This window comes from Chelonoidis abingdonii, chromosome 1 (genome assembly GCF_003597395.2).
Source record: "Chelonoidis abingdonii isolate Lonesome George chromosome 1, CheloAbing_2.0, whole genome shotgun sequence".
Taxonomy (NCBI): domain Eukaryota; kingdom Metazoa; phylum Chordata; order Testudines; family Testudinidae; genus Chelonoidis; species Chelonoidis abingdonii.
The window spans coordinates 166,092,237-166,120,138 of NC_133769.1; the positions used below are offsets into that span (position 1 = coordinate 166,092,237).

The 27,902-nt window shown below is 37.5% G+C and overlaps 2 protein-coding genes across 5 annotated transcripts in view; one reads left to right on the top strand and one right to left on the bottom strand.

Moving 5' to 3' along the window:
* The window catches only part of CMSS1 (cms1 ribosomal small subunit homolog), a 372,753-nt gene that overhangs the window by 314,053 nt on the left and 30,798 nt on the right, over positions 1-27,902 (bottom strand). The window lies entirely within an intron of this gene.
* Positions 1-27,902, top strand: part of FILIP1L (filamin A interacting protein 1 like) — a 126,140-nt gene that overhangs the window by 73,827 nt on the left and 24,411 nt on the right. For 2 of the 3 annotated variants that reach the window (XR_012657021.1, XM_032776663.2), the window contains exon 4: positions 25,147-27,883. Coding sequence is in view for 2 of the 3 variants with exons in the window: in XM_032776663.2 (XP_032632554.2) it covers positions 25,147-27,883 (2,737 nt within the window). In the remaining variant the exon portion in view is untranslated. Of the gene's footprint in view, positions 1-972; positions 1,097-25,146; positions 27,884-27,902 lie in introns of those variants that run through there. The other variant, XM_032776661.2, reaches the window with a different exon arrangement.

Here is a 27,902-nt window from a genome sequence, read left to right on the forward strand (position 1 = left end):
CAAGGGGTGCAAATGAAGCAGATGCATCCATAATCCATTTAGCAGAGCAGAACATAAGTTTAGAAAGTACTTAATGGACTAATTCTCATATCAATATGTAGAGGTTTATTCAGTTAACTCTCATTAACCCTAAATGGGGCTTCAACAAGCAAATCCCCTACATACTGCAGATAGTCCCTCAATGTTTTTAGGGGGTGGTGGTGGGGCTGGAGGAGAGGAAATCAGGGAGATATTTTAAGTCCTACGGTTATATCTTCCTATTTGTCTCCTCAGTCCCTTAATCAAACGATTTGTTTCTTTTAAAACCTTCTCACTAAAAATAATTGGTCAAACTCCTAATTGCCTTAGCTGAAACACAAACGTGAAAAGGAAAAAAGGATTTTGTAGAAAAAACATTCAAGAAAATAAAATAGGATTTCATCTGGCATTCCCATCATCACTTGAAGAATTGTTTTGTAGTTACATCATCAGGAAATAAAATACTATCCTTTGAGGACCCTGACTCTTTACAGAAAGTAAAAAAGAGAAGGCTTGAAGCTCATATCACTCTCAGAGGGGTTCAGCTACACTCACATTTTTTGTCATCTTAAAAACAAAAAAAAGAAAAATCCCTTCCAGGCAACTTTATTAAGTCAGATGCCCCTGTTTTTTCTAATGCTGGGCTAAGAAACGAAGAGGAAAGCATTATAAAATAATCAGCTAACGACTTTCCATGACTTTATTATCAATAATAAAAAGGAACTGCTGTTACCCATGCCTTCCGCACATTCTTTTTGGCCATGAACTGGGTAGACAAATGAAATATTTCTCACAGCCCTGAGCGTCAGCTGGAGCCAGAACACATTAATAAGCTTTCTAAGTTCTGGCTATCACTAAAGTACACTAGTCAGACACGACGAGTCTGCACAACACGGAGTTCCTTATATGGCAATGCAATGACGTAATGCTCCATAGGCTTGGGGCATGCAAGGAGTCTATCTCTCATTGTTTGGTGTAACTGCCGGAATGCTCACATCTCTGATGCTTAGGAGAACTGAAATCCCAACACCATAGAGCAATAGCTAAACCAGGGAATTCTACAGTCCATGCATATAAGGTAAGAGAGAAGTGGGAGGAAAGCTTCTTTTAGCAACTAATGGCCATTTCTGGTTAAAAAATCATCAGCATCAATAATTATTTCCAAAAACACTGGATTCAGAAGATGTGTCTTGTTGCTCAAAGCTAGCATAACTATTGAAACAATTTCTAAACTTTTCTTCTTTTTAAAAAAAAATAAAAAATCCTGCAGATGAGGCATTTCTTTAATGTTAAAGGGGTAGTGGGAGAGCTACGAATTACGCACACTTTCCAAATGGGCTGGATAGAATAATGACTGCATTTAAAACTGTGGAAAGAATCCAACTGTATTGTAATACATTAAATAGAGCTACTGCATTTCTATTTATATGGTGTGTTTAAATGTGTATCTGATATATTAGAAGACGTGTACACACGTGCATGCTAGAATTTAATTGTACTTTTGAACATGTTTTATTGTAGTTTACAAAGAGGCATTTAAATTGTACTCAGAGTGTTGAAATACTGCTGGGAGCACATTGTAATAAGGTTACATATTGTTTAAAACCATAAAACTAATTTAATTTATACAAACTATTCAAGTCCTAGGCACTCCTGCGTCTTGTGTGCAAATGTCAAATAGAAAGAGGAAAGAACTGTCAGATCTTAGTTTCAAGACTTTTAATTATTGGCCATTAGCAAGTGACGATGCTTTAAAAATTAGAGGTAACTCTTACCTTCTAGGGCTGATTCTGCAAGATCCTAAACTCTCAGTAGTTGAGAGTACTCAGCACTTTTTAGGAGATGCTCTGAATGTTGCAAAATCAGACTCTAATATGATATTGTGTTTTATCTCTGCATCCTGCAGAAACACTCCATTCTCTTATATGACTATAGACTCAAACCTGTAAACTGTTACTCACAGGAGTAATCCTTACTCATAGGCATAATCCAAGTGCAGGCAACTGAACTATGCAGGCAAGCACAGACTCAAGCACAAAGATTTGCAGGATCAAGTCCCAAGAAGTGTACATCACATTTTTGTTATTCTACAGTCAATAAATTAAATACGCAAATTAAGTTCTAAGACATATAAAGTTAGACTAACACATCCTATACATTAACCCACCAAGTAAACAAAAAAAAAACAAAAACCCCCCCAAAAGCACTATTATTTACTTCCACAAGATCAAAAGGAGTCTGCATAAACAGTTGGCGGAGGTTTGTTTTTATTTTATGAAATGTTAAAGAACCTGCACTATTCTAGATTGGCAGTATACACGGAAGAATGAAAACTATTGCATTCGTGACCACAGATACACAGTCACCTATATGTGGCTTTAAAGACAAACTACAAAATTTACTGTTATGAATTTTTTTTTAAGAAGATCTTTTTCCCACAACAGACTAAGAACTAGGGCTGACTGGAAAAGTAAAACATTGTCTTAATATTTTCATTATAAAATGTCCTGCTTTTTGGCAAAAAAATGGCTCAGTAGGCATTTTCCAGATAGCTCCAACAACTTAATTTATAAACTGGAATGTAATTTCAATGGTAAATTGGGTACTCCTGTATTATTAGCATTGGCATTTAAGTAATAATCTCTCTCATCCTTGCTTCCAAGATAATCCCTATTATAATGAACAGGCAGCATTCACACCTCGGTTGATGCTTTCAGTCTGGCTGGCTGCATAGTTGACAAGAAAATGCTATATTGATTTGGAGAGTGAAAGGAATCCTAGCAACCAAAATAATTGGAAGTTTAATTTTTTTAAATAAAAGTTTGGATTCCATTGCCATAATCCCTACAACTTTTTCGCCATACCTGTGGCCTTCTATCCTCTGCCCCTCATCCGTTCGCCAAATGATCATTTAAGAAAACACAGAGGTAACGGTGTTCCCTAATCATTATGTCCAACAGATTTAATTAATGCACGATTTAGTAAGTTAAACAATGTAATTACCAAATATACAAAGGAGAAATATTCACTGAAGTAAAAAAACAGACCAGACTGCTTAATGCAGAGTCTAGTAACAGAGTCTCAGAAACTGCTCGTTTAGTCGAAGAACAAGAGAGTTCACAACAATTTGACAAGGAAACAACCACAGACAACTCAGTTATACGGAAATATTTCATATGCAATGGAAAACTGTTTATTTGATAAAGGCTGTAATTGGAAATGGAAAAATTCCACCCTTAGACTATTCAGCTCTTTTGAATCTAATAGAGAAGGAGGGAAACAGAAACCATGAATTACTGTTTCAGCAATACCCACAGTACCATCTGTACTATAAACTGCAGTAAGCCTGATTCAAATCATAGCATCAATCAATGCCTTAACACCTGGGTTCCCTGTAGTCAGTCTTCTTTTAATTTTAAGGGGAAACACTTTATTTTGCACTTTCTTAAGCCAATTCTGTTCTCATTTACACTAGCATAAAACTGGAAAAACTTCACTGAATTTAGACTGAAGAAGTTGGCCCACTGAATGTATACATCTACAGCTCTTTGCTCTGCTCCTTCCCCCGTTTTATCATTTATTGCTAGTGTGAATTATTTCTCCCTACCTGTATTGACTTTTAATTTAATACAAATGTATTTAAATTGAGTACAGTCTATTTTAGGGAAAGATCTCATTATGATGAAGTCAGAAGTGTCGTGTCTATCTTTTTTTCCCCACTTTCCAAAATCAATAATACTTGTTATTTTGATTAATTGCCTGAGGAATGTATTGAGGACATTTGATTAACAGTCTTCAAAGGTATAGCTCTTTATTTAAACGTAGTATTATGGTAGAAAACATTACAACACTCAGTGTGAAAAGGTAATACTCCATGATAACTAAGACTACTCCATTAGTTGTGTGAAATATAATTTCTAAGAAAAACTGCATGATGCCCCTACTTCCTCTCCCGCAACAAAATAAATAATATCTAACAAGCTTTCCATCTCTAAATAACCGTACTTTAAATCTCCTGCCTTCTCAATCAATTCTAGATAAATCAGGTCACTGCATGAATCTGCTAATTACAGGCACTTTTGTATGATTTATATAATGCTGGGACGGATTCTTCAAAAAGATCCAAAAAGCCCTTCTTAATTTCACTCCCAACTGAAATTCCTATTATGTACAAATTCTCAAAAGGTTCATGCCTTTTTTAATAAAGATCTGTGCCACATGTACTTAGAGATGGGAAAGTGAAAGATTACTAATGGCATACATTCTGTTGGAACTGTTCTGCAAGCAACTTTGTCAACCCCTTGGTGTGGTCGTGACTAAATAATACTGATGCATTTACAATTAAAAACTGGTATCTGCAAAATAGTATTCTAAATATTTTATACTGAAGAAGTAGTTAAAACCTTTAAGACCTAACGCTTTTCACCTTTCATCTCACTGTTAAGAACATAACTATACATTACTGCTAATGTGAATTATTTTGAATTGTTTATGTCTGTATGTCTCTTACTGAGTGGAACTCCTGAAACAACTCTGAGCTAGTTTGATGCGGCTGATAGGCTGGTCAGTTCAACCACTGACTCTTCAAAAACCATTTAGTATTCATCTCCAGGTGGGTACAAGGTACTGCCAAAAAATTATAAACTTAACACGCTTTTAGGTAAATTAAGTCAATGGGAGCTGAGGCACTCAGAACCTTTCAGGATTAGGCCCTTAGTTTGAAGTTTAACACTGTTTTCTCTTAATGAGGGTATGTCTACACTTACCTCCAGAGCGATCGATCCAGCAGGGGTTGATTTATCGTGTCTACTGAAGATGCAATAAATCGAACACCGAGCACTCTCCCATCGACTTCGGTACTCCACCGGAGCAAGAGGTGCAGGCGGAGTTGATGGGGGAGCAGCAGCAGTCGACTTACCACAGTGAAGACACCTAGTAAGTAGATCTAAGTACATTGACTTCAGTTACATTATTAACATAGCTGAAGTTGTGTAACTTAGATCGATTCCCTCCACCCACGGTGTAGACCAGGCCTGAGACAACAGCCAGTGTTGTTTGAGTTTTCAGGGTCCAGATTGCTCCTATCGAAGTCAATAATAAAACTCTCATTGACTGACCAATGGTACAGGATCAGGCCTTTAGAACTGTCTCTCTCAAGCGTTCATAGACTCAGGAGAAAAAGTCTTTAAAGTGTTATTTATAGCGATGAGTAACCTCGAATTTACAAACAATCCAAAGTCAAACTCACTCTCAGTGCTGTCTCCACATTAGGGCAGCTTAAATAGGAGAGGAAAAGGAGGAGGAGGAGGAAGAAGGAAATGATAAGGGAAGAGAAAACTTTAAGCAACAGGTAGAAATAGACCAAATTCTGTGAATGCAAAATTAAGGCATACATGACAAAATAATGTCATAATATAATTCTTTTTTTAAAAAAGTAAATGAAGTGGATGAATCTCATTAGAAACTGCTGAATGTTCAAACCAGTTTGACTACAGGACATTTCAGAAACAAACATATAAAAAAAGATTCCTTTTATCCTGCTCATTCAGGTGTACAATGCACCGTGCCCTTTACTGCTGCAAAGGCCACCCTCTGTGCACGTCCCATCATGCACATGCTGGCAACATGTGTAGCCACTTTTTAGTTCAGCTTCAGGCAGAGCCCACAGCCAGTTGACTTCCCCAGAACAGAGTATACAGATACTGAGCCATCTGAGCGGAACACAGTCACCTTACAGATTAAAGTTCAGGGTTGCTGAGCAATGGCAGTCCCTAATGGCATGAATTAGAATTGTGGGTGCTCAACCATTCAGAAAACTAGATCCTATGTATATCAGGTTGGGCACCCAAAATACATGACTACTTTGGAAATTTTGGTTTTAAGAGGGCAGCACTTTCTGTCCTGAAAAGTAAAACCTGATTTACCACCATCAGAATCAGGGTTTTCTGGACCTTTAGAAGCCTTTGTGAACAGTTAGGTGGGTTTTCATTAAAAACAAAAAATAAAGCACACCTGCACTGATCCTACAAGGACCTCGTTCATCTCTGCCAGAATAGACCAGAACTGAATGTCCATTTCTATGTTTGTGCAGCACCCAGAACAATGGGTCTCAATCCAAATTGGAGTATTTAAGTGCTACTTCAAATTTTAAAAACTTAAAGCAAAAAAATCTTTTTGGACAAAAAATTTTCAGGGCTTTTTTTAATATTTCAAAATTCTACAAAGACGACACGAGTACAATTGCATTTTCCTTTGCAGGCTCCCACAGAGCTGCCAAAAAACAGCAGCATAGGCTATGGCTACGCTTACAGCCGTACAGCGCTGCAGCGGGAGTGCTCCCACGGCAGCGCTTTGAAGTGCGAGTGTGGTCACAGCAGCAGCAGCGCTGGGAGAGAGCTCTCCCAGCGCTGCAGGTACTCCACCTCCCCGTGGGGATTAAATTACAGTGCTGAGAGCTGCGCTCTCAGCGCTGGGGCAGTGTTTACACTGGCGCTTTGCAGAGCTGTAACTTGCTGCGCTCAGGAATGTGCTTTTTCACACCCCTGAGCGAGAAAGTTGCAGCGCTGTAAAGCGCCAGTGTAGCCAAGGCCATAGACATAATCCTCCAATGTCAAGGCAAATTTGGCAACAATTTACATTTTATAAAGATATGTCTTAAGCCTAGCATTTCAATGAATTGTCTTTAGAATGCAGTGTAAACAGCTGGATTTTTTGTTAATTAATTAATTTCTCCTTCAGTGTTTGCAAAGCAAATATTGGAGCTTGTGCATGACAAACTAAAAGAGAAAACTAGAAACACAATTGAAACTAAGACTAGGTCTACACTACGCCACAGTGTGGCCTACCGCGGTGCAAATTGCAGCCCACACTGAATTGTTATGCTCCAACTGCCTGGAGTATATTGTGTTGGTGAAAACTAAAAGATACATAGTTCGCATTAACTTAGTCAGGACAATGTTAATGCAATTAGGTACCTTTTAGCTCACGCAAGCAGCATCCACACACGACAGACAGACTGCAGCATGTTATTGTGCGCTACAGTTCACGTCCCTCATAGTCCAAACTCAGGGCCACATAAAGCCCTCAGTAGCATATTGTTGCTGCCCTGAGAAAAGGTAAACTGCATAAACAGAAAAAAAGTAGATTATACCTTTAAAATTATTTTCTTTTTAACAATCTATCGTGTTATGTTTAAATTATTTTTAACCTAAGTGTTTCTTTAAAATAGTTGTCTCTATCCATTTTCTGGTATAAAACTTACATGAGATGCAGTCATCATATCCAAACTATAAGAAATAAGGAGATTTTAACAATATCAGACTTGCCTATAAATCACCTGGAACTATATACCTGATGTCATCCATCACATTAGGGAAAACAAACTCCTAAACCCTATGTGTATTATAATTAGCTACACATAGACTACATGAGGGATGCCTAGTAACCCCCTGAGAGCCTAGTTTTCAACTTTAAAATATTCCTCCCAGTGTAATACTTTTTTTCAGGTTTAGCAGAACTTTCAAATAGAACATTTTTGTTTCAGATCTCTGTGAAACTGCTGCATGAATAAAGTAGGCCTAATTTGTAAGGATGGTCGCCTAAATAGGACACCCAACTCCACAGCGGAACACCTGAAATCCACCACTGAGCACCCTCACTTGGGTGCACATTTTTGAAAACTTAGGATCTCCAAGTGCTGCTAATGATTTTGCATGTGAACAAAACAAGTGTTCAGTTAATTTGTGTGAAAAGATCTCTCCCTATTACAAAAATATTCTTGATTTGCAAAGTAGCACCATGCACTCTTTCACATAATGAGATAAAGCCTGTCACCAGCAACAAAAATTAAATTCCCAACTACAATGACTTGCATCCTGGACAGTGAAATCGCTAATATTGAGAGGCCCAAACTGTTTTTCTCCTAAATTTCAAATTTTTTTCTAAACAGGTCTCCTTGATACAAGGAAGAAAATTATCGACCCTCCAAAACAAGATCTGCAACAATCTTAATACTGCATCTAGTAAACAGTAAAATACAAACAAAGAAAACCAGGGAGACTTGATTTGTTGGGGATCAGAGGCAGTTGTTCTTGTGACTGGAGAATAAATATGCACATGCACTCACTGTCCTTCTGCTCCTCTCTGGGTTGGCAGTAGACTATAAGTGACAAAACTCTCCAATTTAAATCCCTTGCTCACTCATAAAAAGGAGATGGCAGGAGAACAGAAAGGCAACACAGTATACATTACACAACTACATCCATCTTAACACACTAAGGGCAACATTATCCAAAGTGGTCACTGATTTTAGATACCTCCATTTCTTGGTGTCCAAACTGAGAAACCTTCAAGCTTGATTTTCAGAGATGCTGAATGCCTATTCACTTTAATTGGAATTGTGTGTGCTCAGCATCTCTGAAAAATAAGATTCAATATTCCTTGAGGTGGGCACCCTAAAATCAGTGGCCACTTTGGAAATTTCTGGCCCAGACAGGCTGGGTTTGCTCTTGCTTTGACTGGTCTCCTCAGCCTAGAGGTTTAAACTGTTTTCACCATCCTTTTGAAGACAGATTTTTTCTACTTCGATGAGGAGTCATTAAAAAATTGCAGGTTTTAGGGAGGGTCCAATTTAGGTCCTGTCATTGACCCTTAGATATACTCAGGCTAACAAGGTTTGGTAACAAATCAATTGCAAGAACTTCTAGAGATAAGGTTTTCTTTTCACATTCTGCATTTGAACTCACTTTTAAATTAATGAAAAAAAGTTTTATTATATAATGAATAAAAGTGACAGATGAAAATAGGGAAATATATCCTAAACACTACAGATCATCAGCAAAGGCAGGAATGATATTGTGATAGGAAAAAAATCAGACAGAACATCCAGAATAATTTTGCTGTTCCTATGTTCCATGAAAACTGTATGCAGTATATAGATTTTTACAAGGAAAACAACCACTTGCTTTCACAAGAGCCTATCTTAGAGGTTTTTAAGGTCAGGCTTGACAAAGCCCTGGCTAGGATGATTTAGTTGGGAACTGGTCCTGCTTTGAGCAGGGAGCTGGGCTAGATGACCTCCTGAGGTCCCTTCCAACCCTGACATTCTACAATTCTATCTTTGGGTTTGGGTGTGATTTCTAAAATGCACTAACATGCTGTGCATTAATGGGTCCATGTAGATGCCCTCATGCACTTTAACAGAGATGTACGCTGAAGTGCACTAGGGAACCTTTAGGGTGCACCAGGAAAGTCTACATGGACTCTCTAATTCACAGCATGTTAGTGGACTTTAAAAATCACATTCCTATGGCGCAATTATGGAAAAATAAGTCTCTCTCTCGGCTTTAAAGGGATAGGCCAGTTATAAACTACATTAAGAAACTCTTGGCCACAGTGAGCATGGCTATACCCAGTAAATCTACGTTTTTTCCCCTACCAATTTTAATTTCCCCTCCATGAAAGAAAGAAACATTTGGTTTCCAAAGCAAGCATGTTAGCCACTGCCTGTGTTTAAACAGCTCGACAACAGAAGCAGATTCTGGAAACAAACTACTGTTCACATTTGAAGTGGGTATATGACTAAAAGGATCTCCAACTGTGGCCTTCATGTTAAAGTAGAGAATTTGAATGTGAATGCAGTAAAACATCAAATAACAGGAAAACAGAAAACCCTATTTTGATACACAAGAAACAACTGATCTTTAGCTCTTGATAGTCAATAGTAGATCAGTGGTTCTCAAACTTCTGTACTGGTGACCACTTTTACACTGCAAGCCTCTGAGTGCAGCCCCTGCTTAAAAAGTATTAAAAAATAGTTTTTTAATTTAACACTAGTATAAATGCTGGAGGCGAAAACGGGGGCTGGGGATAGAGGCTGACAGCTCACAACCCCCACATAATAACCTCACAACCCCCAAGAGGTCATGACCCCCATTTATGAACCCCAACCCCTGCTTTAATTAAAAGATTAAGAATAGTTGCTTCAATGGGGCTATTTTTGTCTCATCATGTATTATTAAAGGTGTTATTTAAATTTATCAAATGTATCTATCAAATAGCCCTTAGTCACATTTACAATATGGTCCTTAAAAGAATACACGATTCACTGAGTAATATCAACATTAGTTTTTGACTGTAGACTCCCATCCTACAATCTACTCTTAAAACAACCAACCTGCAACTACCTCACAATCAGCCCCTTAGGTAAGAGCCTGGGATAGGAAATATTCTTACTGACATGTTCAAGGCTTATGGTCAACAGACTCAGATTCCAGTGAACCAGAATATGATGCAATTTCCGCACTTCCAACCTCAACTTGTTCAGATCTAACGATGTTTAGCAAGAATGATTCAGCTGACCTCAAAAAGTTGGTGAAGATCATAGACAGACAGGCTGTCCCCCAGATATCCAAAGATCCCATCACACTTTGAATTGTACTTGGAAGCAAACAAGCAATCTTTGGAGAATTGATAACATATTTTCTGAAATTAACACTCTACAGAAGGCCTAAGTGGTGGCAGTCTCCACCAGTGATAGCTTTAAAGTGGTCTTGACTAATAACCTCATGTACAGCACACTGCCATCAATTCAGATTGCCACATTAGCAAGAAATGGATGGATTCACCTTACCAGGTGTAGATGAAAAGATTCATACTTAGATCATAAATGAAAGTTATGTATAAGGGTTTTTTCACTGCAAATATAGTTTCCATTTACTTTTGATTTTGTTATTAAACAAATAAAGGCCATTTATGTAAACCAAATTTACTAGGGTCTTTGTTTGTAAAGGCTTGACTGTAATACTTCAGAAAATTTAGCATCAACAAAAATTTACGGTATCAATTACGGTTCACTTTTTCTGCTACAAATACAATGGATTTCCCCACAAAACTACATCAAATAAAGTAATTGCACACAATGAAATTATAACCAGATTAGCATGAATGTATAATGCAAGTGATCACCATGTGATCTAGAGGCTGACTCTGGCAACTATAGCAGCCTGCTTTAGCTTCATAGTACTTACAGGCCTGCTGACGGTGTATATGAATAGGGTCATAGTTCATACATCCAGCAGTATACAATAGATATGCAGTCATGCCACCCATTCTGACCCTGGCTGAGAATTTGGCTCAGACATTTATTTCTATATAATACATGTTAAAATTATTTCAGAGAACATCTAGTTCCTGGAAATGCTGTGGGAAAATGACATTTATGGCCAGTCTCCTCTGAGTAACGTGATGAGTTATTGTTGGAAAACAGCCATTCTCAAAGTCATCCTAAAAATATTAGCTAAATTTAAGTACAATTTTTTTTTGTATCAGGGAACTCGTTTAACTATACTCAGTGCTGGTTAAGATATCGGCACAGTTCCTGGTGGATCCCATACCATAAAAACAAAAGAGTAACAAAACCATCATGTAATACACAACTATGGATCTACATGTCATAAAGTTTGCAGATGACACAAAGCTGGGAGGCATTGCTAACACAGAGAAAGACCGGGATATCATACAGGAAGATCTGGATGACCTTTTAAACTGGAGTAATAGTAATAGGATGAAATTTACTAGTAAAAAGGGCAAGGTCATGCATTTAGGGATTAATAATAAGAATTTTAGTTATATTGGGGACACATCAGTTGGAGAACAGAGGAGGAGAAAGACCTTGGAAGTATTGGTTGATGCAAGGATGACATGAGCCGCCATGTGATATGGCCATTAAAAAGCTAATGCAGTCTGGGATGCACAGGCGAGGATTCCAGCAAAGATAAGGAGGTTTAGTACTGTATATAAGGCACTGGTGAGACCTCATCTGGAATATCTGTGGTGCAGTTCCCATGTTTAAGCAGGATGATTCAACTGGAACAGGTTCAGAGATTGGGCTATTAGGATGATCGAGGAATGGGAAAACCTGTCCTATGAACGGAGACTCAAAGAGCTGGCTGTTTAGCCTAACAAAGAAGTGGAGAGGGATGCTTGCTCTTTAAAATATATCAGAGGGATAATATAAGGGGAGGAGAGAATTATTTAAGCTTAGTTCCAATGTGGAAACAGAACAAATAGGTATAAACGTGGACACTAGGAAGTCTAGACTCGAAAATGACAAAGGGTTTCTAACCATAGAGGAGTGAAGTTCTGGAACAGCCTTCAAGGGAGGTATGGGCAAAAGACATCATCTGGCTTTAAGACTAGCTGAAGCTTATGAAGGGATGGTATAGGGGATAGCCGAATTTGGCAATTAATTTTGGCAATTGATCTTTGATTATCAGCAGGTAAATATGCCAATGGCTGTGTGGATGTTAGATAGGGTGGATCTGAGTTCGCAGAGAATTCTTTTGTGGTGGCTGGCTGGGAGTCTGCCCATATGTCAGGGTTTAGCTGATCGCCATATTTTGGGTCGGGAAGGAATTTTCCTCTGAGGCAGATTGGCAGAGGCCCTGGAGGTTTTTCCCCTTTTTCACCTTCCTCTGCAGCGTGGGGCATGGGTCACTTGCTGGAGGATTCTCTGCAGCTTGAGGTCTTCAAACCACAATCTGAAGACTTCAATAACTCAGACATAGGTTAGGGGTTTGTTATAGAAGTGGATGGGTTGGATTCTGTGGCCTGCTTTGTGCAGGAGGTCAGACTAGATGATCATAATGGTCCCTTCTGACCTTAAAAGTTTATGAGTCTATGAGTCATAGAAAGGAACAGAAGAAACAACAAATTACAAACAGTTATCTGTGTAGAAACCACCTAAAGAATGCACGTCAGAGATATTCTTGAAGACTTGAACAGTAATATGCTATGTTCAGGGATGACTTAAAGGGGTTGCAGTTCTGATAGGGACTTGAAGTTGCAAGTTTCATGACGGGCTTCATCAACAGAACTTACATTCAGCTGAATATGGCCTAGGCAATTCAATCATTACACTCATTTTTTTTAAATAATTCTGATTGGAAACCAAAGACAAACTTCATTCTTCTTCTACTCTGGCATTTTCCATCATGTTTTAAAAAGTGTTCAAACATAGTTCCAGCTAAACAGCTTTAAAATAGAGGGCTCTGTCCTGTAGTCATTGAAGTCAGTGGTACCACTCACACAACCAAAGGCTGTAAGACCAGGTCTTCCATTTACCCACTCAATATAGATGGGCCAAAATACACAGTTTTAATCCTGGTGTACTGACTACATTGAAACAGAATGTAGACAGGCTCCCCTATATAGTATTTTTATTGTCACTCCTTAAAATTTAAGAATATTGTAGTATGTATGTTACTTAGAAGTAATTACACATGCTTAGCTCTAAGATCTGAAATCCAAGCTAATTTATTTTCCCCTTGGGACTTCAGAACTAGGGCAGAAAATGTTATTGCACAAGCACTGCTGCAATTCTATGCATAATAAATCAAATTTACTTAGAAATTTCACACTTCACAGTAGGTAGCATTTACTGCAGTAATGCAATGCTTAGTCACAGACTGGGAAATATTAATTTTATTTCCAGCCCTGCCAAAGACACTGTTTTATATTGGGCAAGTCACTTAATCTATCTTTGCCTTAATTTCCCCACCTGTGAGGAGAGAGGAAGAATACTTTCCTATCGCACAGAGGAATGGGGAAGATTAAAGCATTAATTTTGGTAGTGTTTTGAGATGCTAAAGATGCTATGGAAGAATTATAAAAAGATTTTCTATTGTAACCACAGTTAAATTCTTGCACATAGTTTTCACTTGCTGTGTTACAGCAGCATCATGCTGGCTGATACTTATATTCTGCAGAAATAACAAAACCCACCTCCATGTATACTTGGCCATAGAAAAAATTTAACAACAAGAATTCCAAGGCAAACACAGTAGTTGCTTATCTTCAAGGCTTTCAGTATTTTGTAACAGGAGCTATTTGAAAGGATTTAATATCAGGCTGCAGAGAAGGGTAGAGTTTTCCAGCAATAAATTGTACAGTATGCCCTTTTTAAAAAATGGAGGCTGTAGAACACAGATTTCCCCCATAAATTCGATTTATTAAAAATGTAATGGATTTGTAATCTGTGAATACAAAAATTAGTAATGGATTTCATTGGCTCTGTCTTGATTTTTGAGAAATGGCAATACTTAGCCCTTTTAAAGCATTTTCAACGTTAACCATTTGATTCTGAAAATATACTGTCAGATAGGTCAACCTTATTATCCCCATTTTATAGATGCAGAAGTTGAGGTACAGAATTTAACTTTTTCAAGCCAAAGAGGAAGGTAGAGGCACTGTCTGAATTAAACCTCAGGATTTCTTGCCTCATAGTCCTGTTTCTCTGACCACTATACCACATCTCTCAAGACTAATCTTTCCATTTCCTCCTATAAGCTTTCCATCTGCAAAACTATAATTTCCTGGCTGACGTAAATTCAAGGAGTTCCAAATTCTGGTGTTGCATCTGAAGTTACTTTTTTTATTTCTGGCTTTACAGGCAATTTGCTTTGTAGAAAAGAAGATGGAAAAAGGATGCACTATGGTAATATTAAAAACAACAACAAACCATTAGCCAAGAAAATAAAAGCATCATGTAGGTGTGACCACACATTAATAGTTCATAGTTTCATTTAAAATTGACAGTCAAACAAGAACCAAGTCTTCAGGACAGAAAAAGATTAACATTGATCTTGCATGCATAATTATATGCAACTGTCATATTAACAATAATAGATGTCAATTCTAACATCAAACAGAAATTATTCAAATAGCAGTTAAATCCAGGAAGGGGGGGGGCGGTAGAAAGCTGTATCTCAAAATGTAACATCAGAACAGTACAGCTCAGCACTCATACTTCCATGTCCTCCAAAAGCTCTCTCTCTTCTGTGGGAGTTTTTCAAGGATAACCCCAAGTAAAGCTCATTACCGTAGTCTGGTCAGTACCGAGTTCACTTGTAACTACGTATTTTCAAAAGAACTCGCACTCAAATTTTTCAGACCAAAAAAAAAAAAATAATAATAATTACAGGGACACACCAATAACTTGAAAACCAGATTTCCATGGGAAAAATTTTACCTACTGTTACTTGTAACACCAGAGATTACGAGAACTATAAGAAATTAGACAAAAAAAAATTTCAGCATACGAACTGCTGGGAGTAAGCCAAAACCATTTAGAACATAAGAACGACCATACAGTGTCAAACCAACCATCCGCCCAGCCCAGTATCCTGTCTTCCAACAGTGGCCAATGCCAGGTGCTTCAGAGGGAAAGAAAGAACAGGTAATAATCAAATAATCCATCCCCTGTTGCCCGTTTCCATCCTCTGGCAAACAAAGGCCAGGAACACTTCAGAGCATGGTTTTGCATCCCTGCAAATCCTGGCTAATAGCCATTGATGGACCAATCCTCCATGAACGTATCTAGTTGTTTTTTTTTTAACCCTGTTATAGACTTGGCCTTCACAACATCCTCTGGCAAAGGTTTCCACAGACTGACTGTGCGTTGTGTGAAGAAATACTTCCTTTTGTTTGTTTTAAACCTGCTGCCTATTGATTTCATTTGGTGACTCCTGGTTCTTGTATTATGAGAAGTAAATAACACTTCCTTATTTACTTTCTCCATACTAGTCATGATTTTATAGACTTCTATTATATCTCCTCTTAGTCATCTCTTTTCCAAGCTGAAAAGTCCCAGTCTTCTTAATCTCTCCTCTATGGAAGCTGTTCCATATCCCTAACAATTTTTATCATCCTTTTCTGTACCTTTTCTAATTCTAATATATCTTTTTTGAGATGGGGCAACCAGATCTGAATGCAATATTCACGATGTGGGTGTACCGTGGATTTATATAGAGGCAATATGATATTTTCTGTCCTATGACTCCCAACACTGTTAGCTTTTTTGATTGCCGCTGCACACTGAATTGATGTTTGCAGAGAATTACCCACAATGATTCCAAGATCTCTTTCTTGAGTGGTAACAGCTAATTTAGACCCCATCATTTTTTATGTATAGCTGGGATTATGTTTTCCAATGTGCTGTACTTTGCATTTATCAATTTTGAATTTCTTTTGCCATTTTGTTGCCCACTCCCCTAGTTCTGTGACATCACTTTGTAACTCTTTGCAGTCTGCTTTGGATTTACCTATCTTGAGTAGTTTATCATCAGCAAATATTGCTTACCTCACTATGAATATGTTGAACAGCACTGGCCCCAGTACACACCCCTGGGGACATCACTATTTACCTCTCTCTGTTCTGAAAACTGACCATTTATTCCTACTCTTTGTTTCCTATCTTTTAACCAGTTACTGATCCATTAGAGAACTTTCCCTCTTATCCCATGACAGCTTACTTTGCTTAAGAGCCTTTGGTGAGGGACCTTGTCAAAGGCTTTCTGAACATCTGAGTACACTATATCCAGATCCCCCTTGTCCACATGCTTGTTGACCCCCTTAGAGAATTCTAGTAGATTGGTGAGGCACAATTTCCCTTTACAAAAATTATGTTGAGTCTTCCCCAACAAATCGTGTTAATCTATGTGTCTGATAATTCTGTTTTTTCCTATAGTTTCAAACAGTTTGTCTGGTACTGCATTTAGACTTACCAGCCTGTGATTGCTGGGATCACCTCTGGAGCCTTTTAAAAAAATTGGCATCACATTAGCCATCCTCCAGTCATCTGGTACAGAAGCTGATTTAAATGATAGGCTACATACCACAGTTAGGAGTTCTGCAATTTCACATCTGGGTTCCTTCAGAACTCTTGGATGAATACAATCTAGTTCTGGTGACTTATTACTGTTTAATTTATCAATTTGTTCCAAAACCTCCTGCTCCTCAGATTTGTCACTTAAAAAGAACGGCTCAGGTTGGGGAATCTCCCTCACATCCTCAGCCATGAAGACCAATGCAAAGAATTCATTTAGTTTCTCCGCAACGGTCTTATTGTCCTTCATGGCTCCTTTAGCATCTTGATCATCCACTGATCCCACAGGTTGTTTAGCAGGCTTCCTGCTTCTGATGTACTTTAAAAAATTTTTGCTGTTACTTTATGACTCTTTGGCTAGCTGTTCTTGAATTCTTTTTTGGCCTTCCTAATTATACTTTTAGACTTCATTTGCAAGAGTTTATGCTCCTTTCTATTTTCCTCAATAGGATTTAACTTCCCCTTTGTAAAGAATGCCTTGCTGCCTCTACCTGCATCTTTTACTTTGTTGTTTAGCCACGGTGACACTTTTTTGGTTCTCTTACTACGTTTTTAAATTTGGGGTATACATTTAAAATGAGCCTCTGGTATGGCGTCTATAAAAAAGTTTCCATGGAGCTTGCAGGAATTTCACTTTTGGCACTGTACCTTTTAATTTCTTTTTAACTAGCTTCCTGATTTTTGTCTAGTTCCTTTCTGAACTTAAATGCTACTGTGGAGGGCTGCGCTTTGGTATTTCTCTCCTCCCCTTTCACCCCACCCCACCCCTGGGATGTTAAATTTTATTATGTTACATTCAACTATTATCAAGCAGTTCAGCTATATTCACCTTTGATTTTTGGCATTGACAGCAGTTGTTGCATATAGTCATTTTCAGAGATTTTTTTTTATTGGTCAGTTCAACTTCTGTCTTTTGCACTAGTGTGATACTCTGCACTCCTGATGGGGAGGAGTTTCTGGGAACACACTTCCCAAAGCCCCTGCATGAGAAGAGTTAGCAATAATAGCAAAGTGTGAACTGAAATCAAGGAGGCAGTCATATACATGAAGGATAATGTGGGAAGACAGTAGATTCTAGCATGTTTTTTGCTGCTATTCTCAGGACTGCCCAAAAGACTTAACAAACATCAAAAGGAGAGCAAGTGTTTTTCAAGGAATGTTGAGAGGCTGTGCATACTACTCTCTCTCTTTTTAATGATTCTGCGGCACTGTCAAAGTATGTGTTCTAACAAAAAATATTAAAATTTTCTAAAATTAGTCAATTAAAAGAGTCAAGTTACATGTCCCTTTAAAGACATACATGGCAGCCTGGCAGATAAATTATATCTTGATATACTTAGTGGGGTATATTATTTTCTCTGTGCGTGTTTCATTTTAATTTCCATAAATGAAGTTACTTGTGCATCCAGACCACGAAGCCTTCTGTTTATGATCCCAACAGATTTCCATCTGATTAGGGTTGATAATCACCAAAGTACATTTAGATAAAAAAGAACTGTGGTGGATAACTCAAGAGCTAAGACACTTTCTTAGCAGTCAATACTGAACTGGTGCCTTTGGGAGGATATTAAAGGAGCACTGCATTTTAGAGTAAGACTAAAACAAAGGCCCCAATCACACTGGTTGTTATACAGACCCTATTACTTTTTCTTCCCCTCCCGAATTCATCTCTCTGTGTCTGTGTACACATCCACCATCATGACTCACTTCCAACTCAGGTAAATACATCCTGGTTACCTATTCTCTACAGTCACAGATGGAGAAGGTATGCCTCACTTCTTGTCCTAAACTGGTTCTGTTGAGTTTCATCCCAGAGGTGGCAGCACAGGTCCCTGTATAGTTATTTGTCTAGGAATGTTAAGTTTATAAAACAATTTGGGATTACAAGGATGATATCAAGATGTGATTAACTGCCCAGTGGAGAACATACCTTAATGTAAGAGTTCCCATTTTAAATTAAATTTCATATCAAGACATTTGTCTGAAAATGCTTTTGGATCTTGTATCTGATGTGTGTTTAATTTTCCTTTAGTACAAATTTGGACTTAATTCTTAAAAAATCATTTAAAAATAATGTCAAATACTTAGATACACAATTTTAAAATAAAGTGTTGCCATTCTGTTGGGCAGTGCTGATAGATCCAGATAAAGCCAATGCATTATATAATACCTGTGGCATGCTGTTGCTGCTATGATTTTAGAAGCCTTTGATTTTCTTTATAAAAGGAACAAAAGTAAGCACCAATAAAGATAATACATAGGACATAAAAATAGCCATAACATAGGTACTCAAATATTATACATCAATAAGTAGGATTGTAGGGGAGGAAAAAATTATGCATACACATCCCAAGATTGGAAAATAATTAGTAAAGCCAAGCTTTACTGCTATAAACTATAAGGGAATGCAAGACTGACTTTCTTCCGGAAAGAAATACTTAACTCTATTGGTGTCAAAACTCACACCAATTTGTAGGACTTACCAGAAGTAATAAAGCATGTTTCTTTTCTTGTTAATGGCCAGGCTTTGGCTTTTCTAGTTACTAGGAAGAATGCCTCAGACAGAGTAATAATCATGATTTCATTTATATTTCAAACTTTCAGCTTAAAATTTTTGTTTACATTATACAAAGGAATTTCAAATACATGTCCAAAAACATGTTAGCAAGTCTCCTCAAATTGACATCTGTAGAATATTTGCTGAATGACATCTTAAAATTAACTATAAACATATCTGTAAGCTTTACAAATACAGAAAATATTTTAAGTTTACACACAGCTTCCAAGATATACACTAGAATTCTCTTCAAAAATATGAATCTGAAGCTTTATAAAAGTCTCTGTGTGTCTTAGGCACTTAAAATATCCGACATTTCCATGCCCTGAACCAAAACTCTAGCTTCAGCAGCTTCTTCACTATTTGAAGGGGGACTTGTCAAGGTCCAAATTTTATAGGCCGAGGTCCCTTTCTGTTAAATCCTTTAGAATTTGTCCTTTTCAAGGGTTCACTGTGCAGAAATGTTGGTCTGTTTTACTCTTGGTACTTAAAAATATATATTTCATTCTTGAACAGACTAAATATGAGAAACAGAGTGAGACTCAAAAGATTACAAAAACAAGGATCTTATGATCTCATTCCTGCCGCAATCTCTTTAGTTTCCTCACAACACAAACTTTAAGAGAGCACTTCCCCTACTGTCCCACAAAAATTCAAGTCAAACTATACTAACGTAATATAATACATGAAGATACTAGAAAACCGCACTTATAAAACATATCACATGACACCGTAAAACAAGGTGCTGTTAGATATGTTTTGTAAGAGGCAGAGAATCATATGATACTAAATATGATCAGTGCAATCTAACCCAGCAGTTAGGTATGGAGAAGAGTTTAATATGTCTGGAGACTCTAACAGGCTATAATATGTGCATTGAAAAAAGTTAATTATGATGAAGAGAGAGTTTCAAGGATGACAAATATTATTTTTTTTAAAGAACAGGCAATTGGCATTTCATATATCTGTGATAATAAACCAGAATAAGGTTAATAACTTATATAACTATAACAGAAGCTCTGAAGATAAGCAGTAATAAGACACTGCTTTGACTCTGTTTAACTACCTAACATTCAGGTCTATAAAAACAGCTTCCAAGACCTGTTTTTGCTGGACTGGATTCAGTAAGTGCTCCTGTAGTCCCATGGGATCAAGTACTTGGAATTGTCTATGAATGCTTTGTCTAATAGATGCATCTATCTTTGTCTAAAATGTAACTACATTCTTATGAAATACAACTCAAAATGAAAATAATTCAAATATTTAACCTAATTGGACAGCCTGATGATTTATTGATGATTTCCTGTCCTTCCTGATCACTCTCCAGTAAAATGTATTAGTGTCCTTTAGAGGAGATTTGGCAGGTTAAAACTCACATTACAAAAAAAAAAAAAAAGGGAGGGGGAATTAGCTATATTATAGATACAACTTAAAAGTATTAAACTTCAAGACACTGTACAAAATCAAATTTTCTTGTCATCTTTTATGCTGTTTCAGGACTGACTCAGTGAAGCACAAAAAGTGCACATTTCCCACCAAGTGTATTGCTAGCTACTGTGAAAAGTCCCACAACACCTCTAGGGGTATGGCTACACTTGAAATTTGCGGCAGCAGTTTGAAGTGTGAGTGTGGTCAGAGCGCCAGCGCTGGGAGACAGCTCTCCCAGCGCTGCATGTAAACCACATCCTCTATGGGTGTAGCGTGCAGCGCTGGGAGCCGCAATCCCAGTGCTGCAGCACTGATTACACTGAGGCTTTACAGCGCTCTATCTTGAAGCGCTCAGGGGGGTGTTTTTTCACACCCCTGAGCGCGAAAGTTGCAGCGCTGTAAAGTGCCAGTGTAGCCAAGCCCTAGGTAGTCAAGTCCTGATCCTGCAATGAGCTCCACACAGAAAGACTCCTAGAGAGAGCCCGTCAAGGTCCACCCACACCAAGCTCATTGCAGGATCAAGGTCTTAAGTATTTGCAGGAAGGGACTCTCAATCTGGTCAATGAAAACTAACTAGTCAGTTTCATTTTTTTCTTATCAATTTCACCTTCTGGTTGGCTAGTACTGTAGTGTGATGCCTGAATTCCAAACACTACAGAGAAACGTTCATATCCAATCAAAAAAGACAATGAAAATATTTATGATATTAAGGTAATTTATTTTATTTTTGTCATCTCATATTGTATACACATATACTATATGTCTAAAAATACAAAAACAAAAACTAAAGTTTAACATACACATTAGTTTCACAGCCGTCATCTTCCTAAAATTCTTTTCCAAAAACCAGACAACTATCTTACAATTATGGATGTGAAGAAATTATGAGCATTATCAAAATAATCCATTTTGTATTTGATTTTCTCTAAACAATATTTTTAAGAAACCTAGATAAAAATACAAATACAGTTGAAATATTTTGGAAATTTTATTGTAATTTCCACACTGTCCTAAAAGTAAGAGGTATGTGTTTTGTTGCTGTTGGTGGTTTTTTGTTTTCCTCTAATTTTGGTAAGAAATTTTAGGAAAACAAACATGAAACCAATGTGTTTTATATTTTTATTTTTGCACTGTTTATATGCATTTCCATTTTTTGAAACATTATATGTATATGCAACAGGATTTTAAGGTAAGATAGATACATTATTTAGGGTATTGTGATGTCCTCTATGCATTTGGTGTTTTCTAAACCCAGGGAGGATGTAATCCATGCCCCAAAAAGCATACATTTTACAAAGACAGATGTGGGAAAGGGAATGGGAATGGGAACAGGATACAACATAGAAGCAAAGTGATGATAGCTATCGTTTACTTGGGTTGGGTTGTTGTTGTTTTTTTGTTTTTTGCAGGCTGGGGAGGAGATGAATTTGAGGGTACAGAAACACTTGCTTTTTATTCCCAGTAGGTTTTCAAAATTCCATTAAAAAAAAAGGTTAAGTGAAGGATAATGTTTTCAATATACTGCAGACATCCCTTCCAGATGCCTGACTAGGACTTCAGAATGACCAAACAGACTGGGCCCCAGAGAATTCACCCAGATTAGACATTGAGCCAGGACAGGTACCAGTAATATAATTAGCTTATAGACGCAGAACAGACTTGATCAAAGCTCAGTTTGTGTACCTCACTTGAGTCTCAGGCCCTAATTCAGCAAAGACTTTATTAAGACTCAGGTGGTCCCTTACTTTAACATGCAGTTCCAGTAACTAGTGAGATAATGCTATAGAAGAGAATGAAGATACAAACTGGAATGCATACATAGTACATATATTAAAAGATTTCTGTGACTACTTACTCAGACACCAGTCAACTGAAACATTTAAATTAAAGAAAAATCTGTTAACTAAATTGCATTATAAAATCACTATAAAACAACCATGGAAAAGTTAGAACTGTTTAAGGTTTTGTGGCCAACCACGTCCTCTAGAAATAAAACTTTAAGGCATAGCAAGAATTCACACATTTTTGTTTTTGGACAAAGTAGATATCACCTAATTAAAAGATAATCAGTAACATATTCAACAGCTAATTTAGGTATTACTCATTTGGTCCTTGTCCAGATAGTATCCCTTTTAAAAAGAATGATCAAGATAAGGAAACAATTTGATAAAGTACAACCAAGACTAACAAGTTGGAATAAATTCAATCAGCATTATAATAAGATGGCTAACCTCAGGCACACACAAAAGCTGAACAAGTCCAAGTGAAACTGCTAGTTATGCTTCTGTTATGGTTTTGTGTCTATGGCAACACCAAATCATCAACTGAACTTCACTACTAAACCACTCAGAGGTAGGGGTGGGGAAGACAGGGAGATTTACACTGTTGGGAACACAAATACAAGTTGTAATATATAAAATGAAAAAGTCAAGCAGAACTTTTTTTTGATACCAACAATGTAGTAATAAGTCTTTGACTGTTGCTCCTGCCATCTTGAGCAGACTTCCTGTATTCATCTGCCTCATCAACCCACTGTCATTTCTCAAAGTTCATTTAAAAACATTCTCCCCTTGCCTACGTCTTTTCATGTCCATTTCCCAATTATATTATTAAAAGTTCTATAAATAATTTAACAATGTTTGTAAGAATGATTCCATATAAGTTAAGCTTACTATATTTTATTATTATTGTTCATGCCGTCAATTTTGCACATAAAGAACTTCACCGCAGGAGCAATGATTTATTTGCTGTAACGGAATAAATACCTTGGCTACAGTGAATGTGCTGTGAGAGATTTTGTATAGCCAATGTCGGAAACCTCTATTCACTGCCACCATTAGAAAGGGACAAGTACCAGATCAACCTAAATAGTGTCAGCAGCTTTCTACTACCATGTAAGAATCCAGATTCTATTACTGCCAAATGGGTAGGCGTTGCTGAGACTGCATGCTAAGCCCTCAGGACTATGTTCCTCAAGTAACTGAACAGCTTATTAAGGAGCAGCATGGATGGGAGTACCACCTAGTTCTTCCTGAACGAGATGACGATGGTGGTAACATGAGCTTTTAGAAAGAGTCCTGCTGCATAATCTTTTTTTTCCTAATGAATGTTATTTAATATAGATATTACATGCACAGACACTTGGTGTGCAGAGATTCTAGTATTTGTGTTTCTGTTATGTTTTTTGTTTCTACTTACATTTTTCACATGCTTTTTTAATGCTTCAAGTAGCTTACTTTGTTGGTCAGAAATAAGTAAAAAGAACTGATGGAAAGGAGGCAGAAATAGTGAAAAGTTCAGGTTACATTTTATTTCAGCCCCATCAATGTCTCAGAGACAAAAAAGAAAGGTCCATGAAAAGATCCAGATACTAAGATATTTGGGTTTATTCCAGTTCCTGCAGGACACAAATGCACAGTCCTAACATATACCTTTTACCACTGAAATATCCTGCATCTCATAAACAAGGAAAGATTATGAATCTATACACCTCTACCTCAATATAACGCTGTCCTTCGGAGACAAAAATCTTACCGCATTATAGATGAAACCGTGTGATATTGAACTTGCTTTGATCCACCAGAGTGCACAGCCCCGCCCCCCCGGAGCACTGCTTTACCGCGTTATATCCAAATTCGTGTTATATCGGGTGGCGTTATATCAAGGTAGCGATGTACTTGAGCTACAACAGTTACAGGTAAAACCTGATTTTAGGAAAATCTCAAGGAACACCTCAAGCCTTCACGAAAAGGCAAGGTTTCATACTATGATTTTCAGATACACCATCAGACCTGAGTTTTGGACAACAAGGAATTTGGGATTTTTGAGGTGCAAAACTACAACTACCAACCTATGCATTTACCTGTTTACAGCAGAATTAGACTGCTACAAGATGGCAAGGATCCCTTTTCACTTAGAAGTGGCTGACACACTGTTTTTGTATTAATTTAGCCCTATCAATTGTTACACTGACATAATTAAATCAATGCAACCCCTTACTATGGACATCCACACTAGACTGTAGTATTGATTTACCTACATCAATTTCTAAATAACCAATACAGCTAAATAGCTATAAAAACAGTGTGTGCAGACCAGACCTTAGGAACCAGACAATTTGTTTTTGTTCTACAGTGAGTGTCTGAAGCTTGCCCAACTGATGGAGTTGCACTGGCAAATGCAGAAGCCTGAAGGCTGTACTGTACCTTTATTGCAGAAACAGTTAGTAGAGCCCACAGATCTGAATAAGCAACGTGGACTGGCATCTTCAGTTAAAACGAAGCACTTAATGTGAGGACTTCTAGTCTCTGTGGCCTTTTCCGCTGCACAACAAAGTCAGGCAGCCTCAGGTTACATCATAGATTGCACTTTGTTCACCTCTACTCTAGATGGTATCATAATTCTAAACACATGTATTTTGAAAAACTCCACTACAAAATCTACTACAAAATAAAAAAAAACATACTTTGTGTTTTTTCAGATTGAAAAAGCTGATTGACCAAGGAACAGCCTATCAGGCAAAAAAAGAGAAGGAAAACAACAAGAAAATAACGAAACTGAAAGAAGAACTGACAAAACTGAAATCATTTGCTTTAATGGTGGTGGATGAACAGCAAAGACTTACAGAACAGTTGAACCAACAAAGTCAAAAAATCCAAGAGCTCATCACTACTGCAGAGCAAGTACATGAGAAACTCACCATTGCGGAAGCAAAAGCAGAAGAAGAGAAGCAGAAAGCCATCAGGCTGGAAGCAGAATTGCAAGCGCAAACCAATAAGATTTCCCAAGAACAAGAAACAATGATGGCCAAACTAACCAATGAAGACAGCCAGAATCGCCAGCTCCGGATAAAATTAACAGCACTCACGCGACAAATTGATGAATTAGAGGAGACTAATAAGTCTTTACGAAAAGCAGAGGAAGAACTGCAAGACATAAGGGAAAAAATAAATAAAGGAGAATGTGGAAATTCCACCCTTATGTCTGAAGTAGAAGAATTACGGAAACGTGTCCTGGAAATGGAAGGTAAAGATGAAGAGCTCATAAAAATGGAAGATCAGTGTAGAGAGCTTAATAAAAAATTAGAAAAAGAAGCAGCACAAAACAAGAACTTTAAAGCAGAAGTTGACAAACTCAACAAAAGAATTATGGAGCTGGAGAAATTAGAAGATGCTTTCAATAAGAGCAAACAAGAATGTTACGCTCTGAAATGCAATCTAGAAAAAGAAAAAATGTTAATAAAGCAATTGTCTCAGGAGTTGGAAGGCTTAAAAGCTAGAATTGGAGAGCTTGAAGCCACTGAAATCAAGTTAGAACAAACAGAATTCACACTCAAGGAAGATTTAACTAAACTGAAAACATTAACGGTCATGCTTGTGGATGAAAGAAAGACAATGAGTGAAAAAATAAAGCAAACAGAAGAAAAGTTACAATCTGCAACTTCCCAGCTTCAGGTGGAGCAAAAGAAAGTGATGTCAGTTACAGAAAAACTAATTGAGGAAAGTAAAAAGGCACTGAAATCAAAATCTGATGCAGAGGAAAAAATCTCCAGTGTAACAAAGGAACGAGATGAACTGAAAAACAAACTTAAAGCAGAGGAAGAGAAAGGAAATGATCTCTTTTCCAAGGTAAATATTCTAAGGAAAAGGCTTCAGTCACTAGAAGCCACTGAAAAAGAGTTTCTTAAAAATAAACTCAAAGAGACAACTAAATCAAGCACATCCTTACAGCAGGAGAACAACAAGATTAAAGAACTTGCTCAAGAAATTGAGAGGCTGAAAAATAAGCTGAAAGAAATGAAGGCCATAGAGGATGATCTCATGAAAACTGAAGATGAGTTTGAGTCTCTAGAGCAAAGATACATCAATGAACAAGACAAAGCTAAATGTCTATCAGAAGAACTGGAGGGTGTGAAAATGGAACTGGCTAGGTATAAATTAGTAGAGAACCAAGAACAGTGGCTTTTAAAAAAACTTCAAGAAGAAGCAGCAAAGTCAGAGCACCTGTCTAGAGAGGTAGATGCACTGAAAGAGAAAATTCACGAGTACATGGCAACAGAAGACCTAATATGTCATCTACGGGGTGATCATATGGTCCTACAGAAGAAACTCACCCAGCAAGAAAAGAAAAACAGGGAGTTAGCAAGAGAAATTGATAGTCTTACCAAAGAATTAGAGAGATACAGACGTTTCAGCAAGAGCCTTAGACCGAGTCTTAATGGAAGGAGAATTTCTGACTTGCAGGTTTTTTCTGAAGAAGTCCAGACAGATCCAGCAGACAATGAACCACCTGATTACAAGAGCCTTGTTCCTTTAGAACGAGGAGTCATAAATGGGCAATTGTACGAAGAGAGTGATAATGAAAATGAAAACAATGACGAAGAGCAAACAGTGTCTTTCAAATGCAATTCATCCACTGCAAATGCAGTAAACAAAAAGTTATGGATCCCATGGATGAAGTCCAAAGAAAGCCATTCTCAAAATGGAAAAATTCATGACAAACAGAATGGAAATTGTGCACAGCCACGAGACTTAGTTCTAAGTCATACACCTGGTCAACCTCTTCATATAAAGGTTACACCAGACAATGGACAAAACACAGCTACCCTTGAAATAACAAGCCCTACTACAGACAGTCCTCACTCTTACACTAGTACAGCAGTTATACCCAACTGTGGGACACCAAAGCAAAGAATAACCATTATTCAAAATACCTCTTTAACGCCTTTAAAATCAAAAATAGCTGATGGTTACATGAGTCCAGAGCAAGCCGTGCCACCTATCACATTGGGTACTTTTGCAAGATCTCAAACTCCTGAATCATGTGGCTCAATAACTCCAGAAAGGACAATGTCTCCGATGGCTCTGACAGGTTCTTCAAGTTCTCCAGAACAAATGCTTTCTCCAGAGCCTTTGGAAATTGGTGCCAAGCATACTCTTTTTAGAGTATCCCCAGACAGGCAATCATCATGGCACTTTCAAAGATCTAACAGCACTGGTTCAAGTGTAATAACTACTGAGGATAATAAAATCCATATTCATTTAGGAAGTCCTTATGTTCAGGCTCTTGCTAATTCAGCAAAACCTTGTACTCCAATTCAGGATAACAGAACTCCAGCACTAACTAATGGAACACCCAATAAGCCTACTAGTAAAATCACAAGCAGTATCACAATCACACCAACAGCCACTCCTCTCCCACGACAATCACAAATTACAGTAAGTAATGTCTATAACT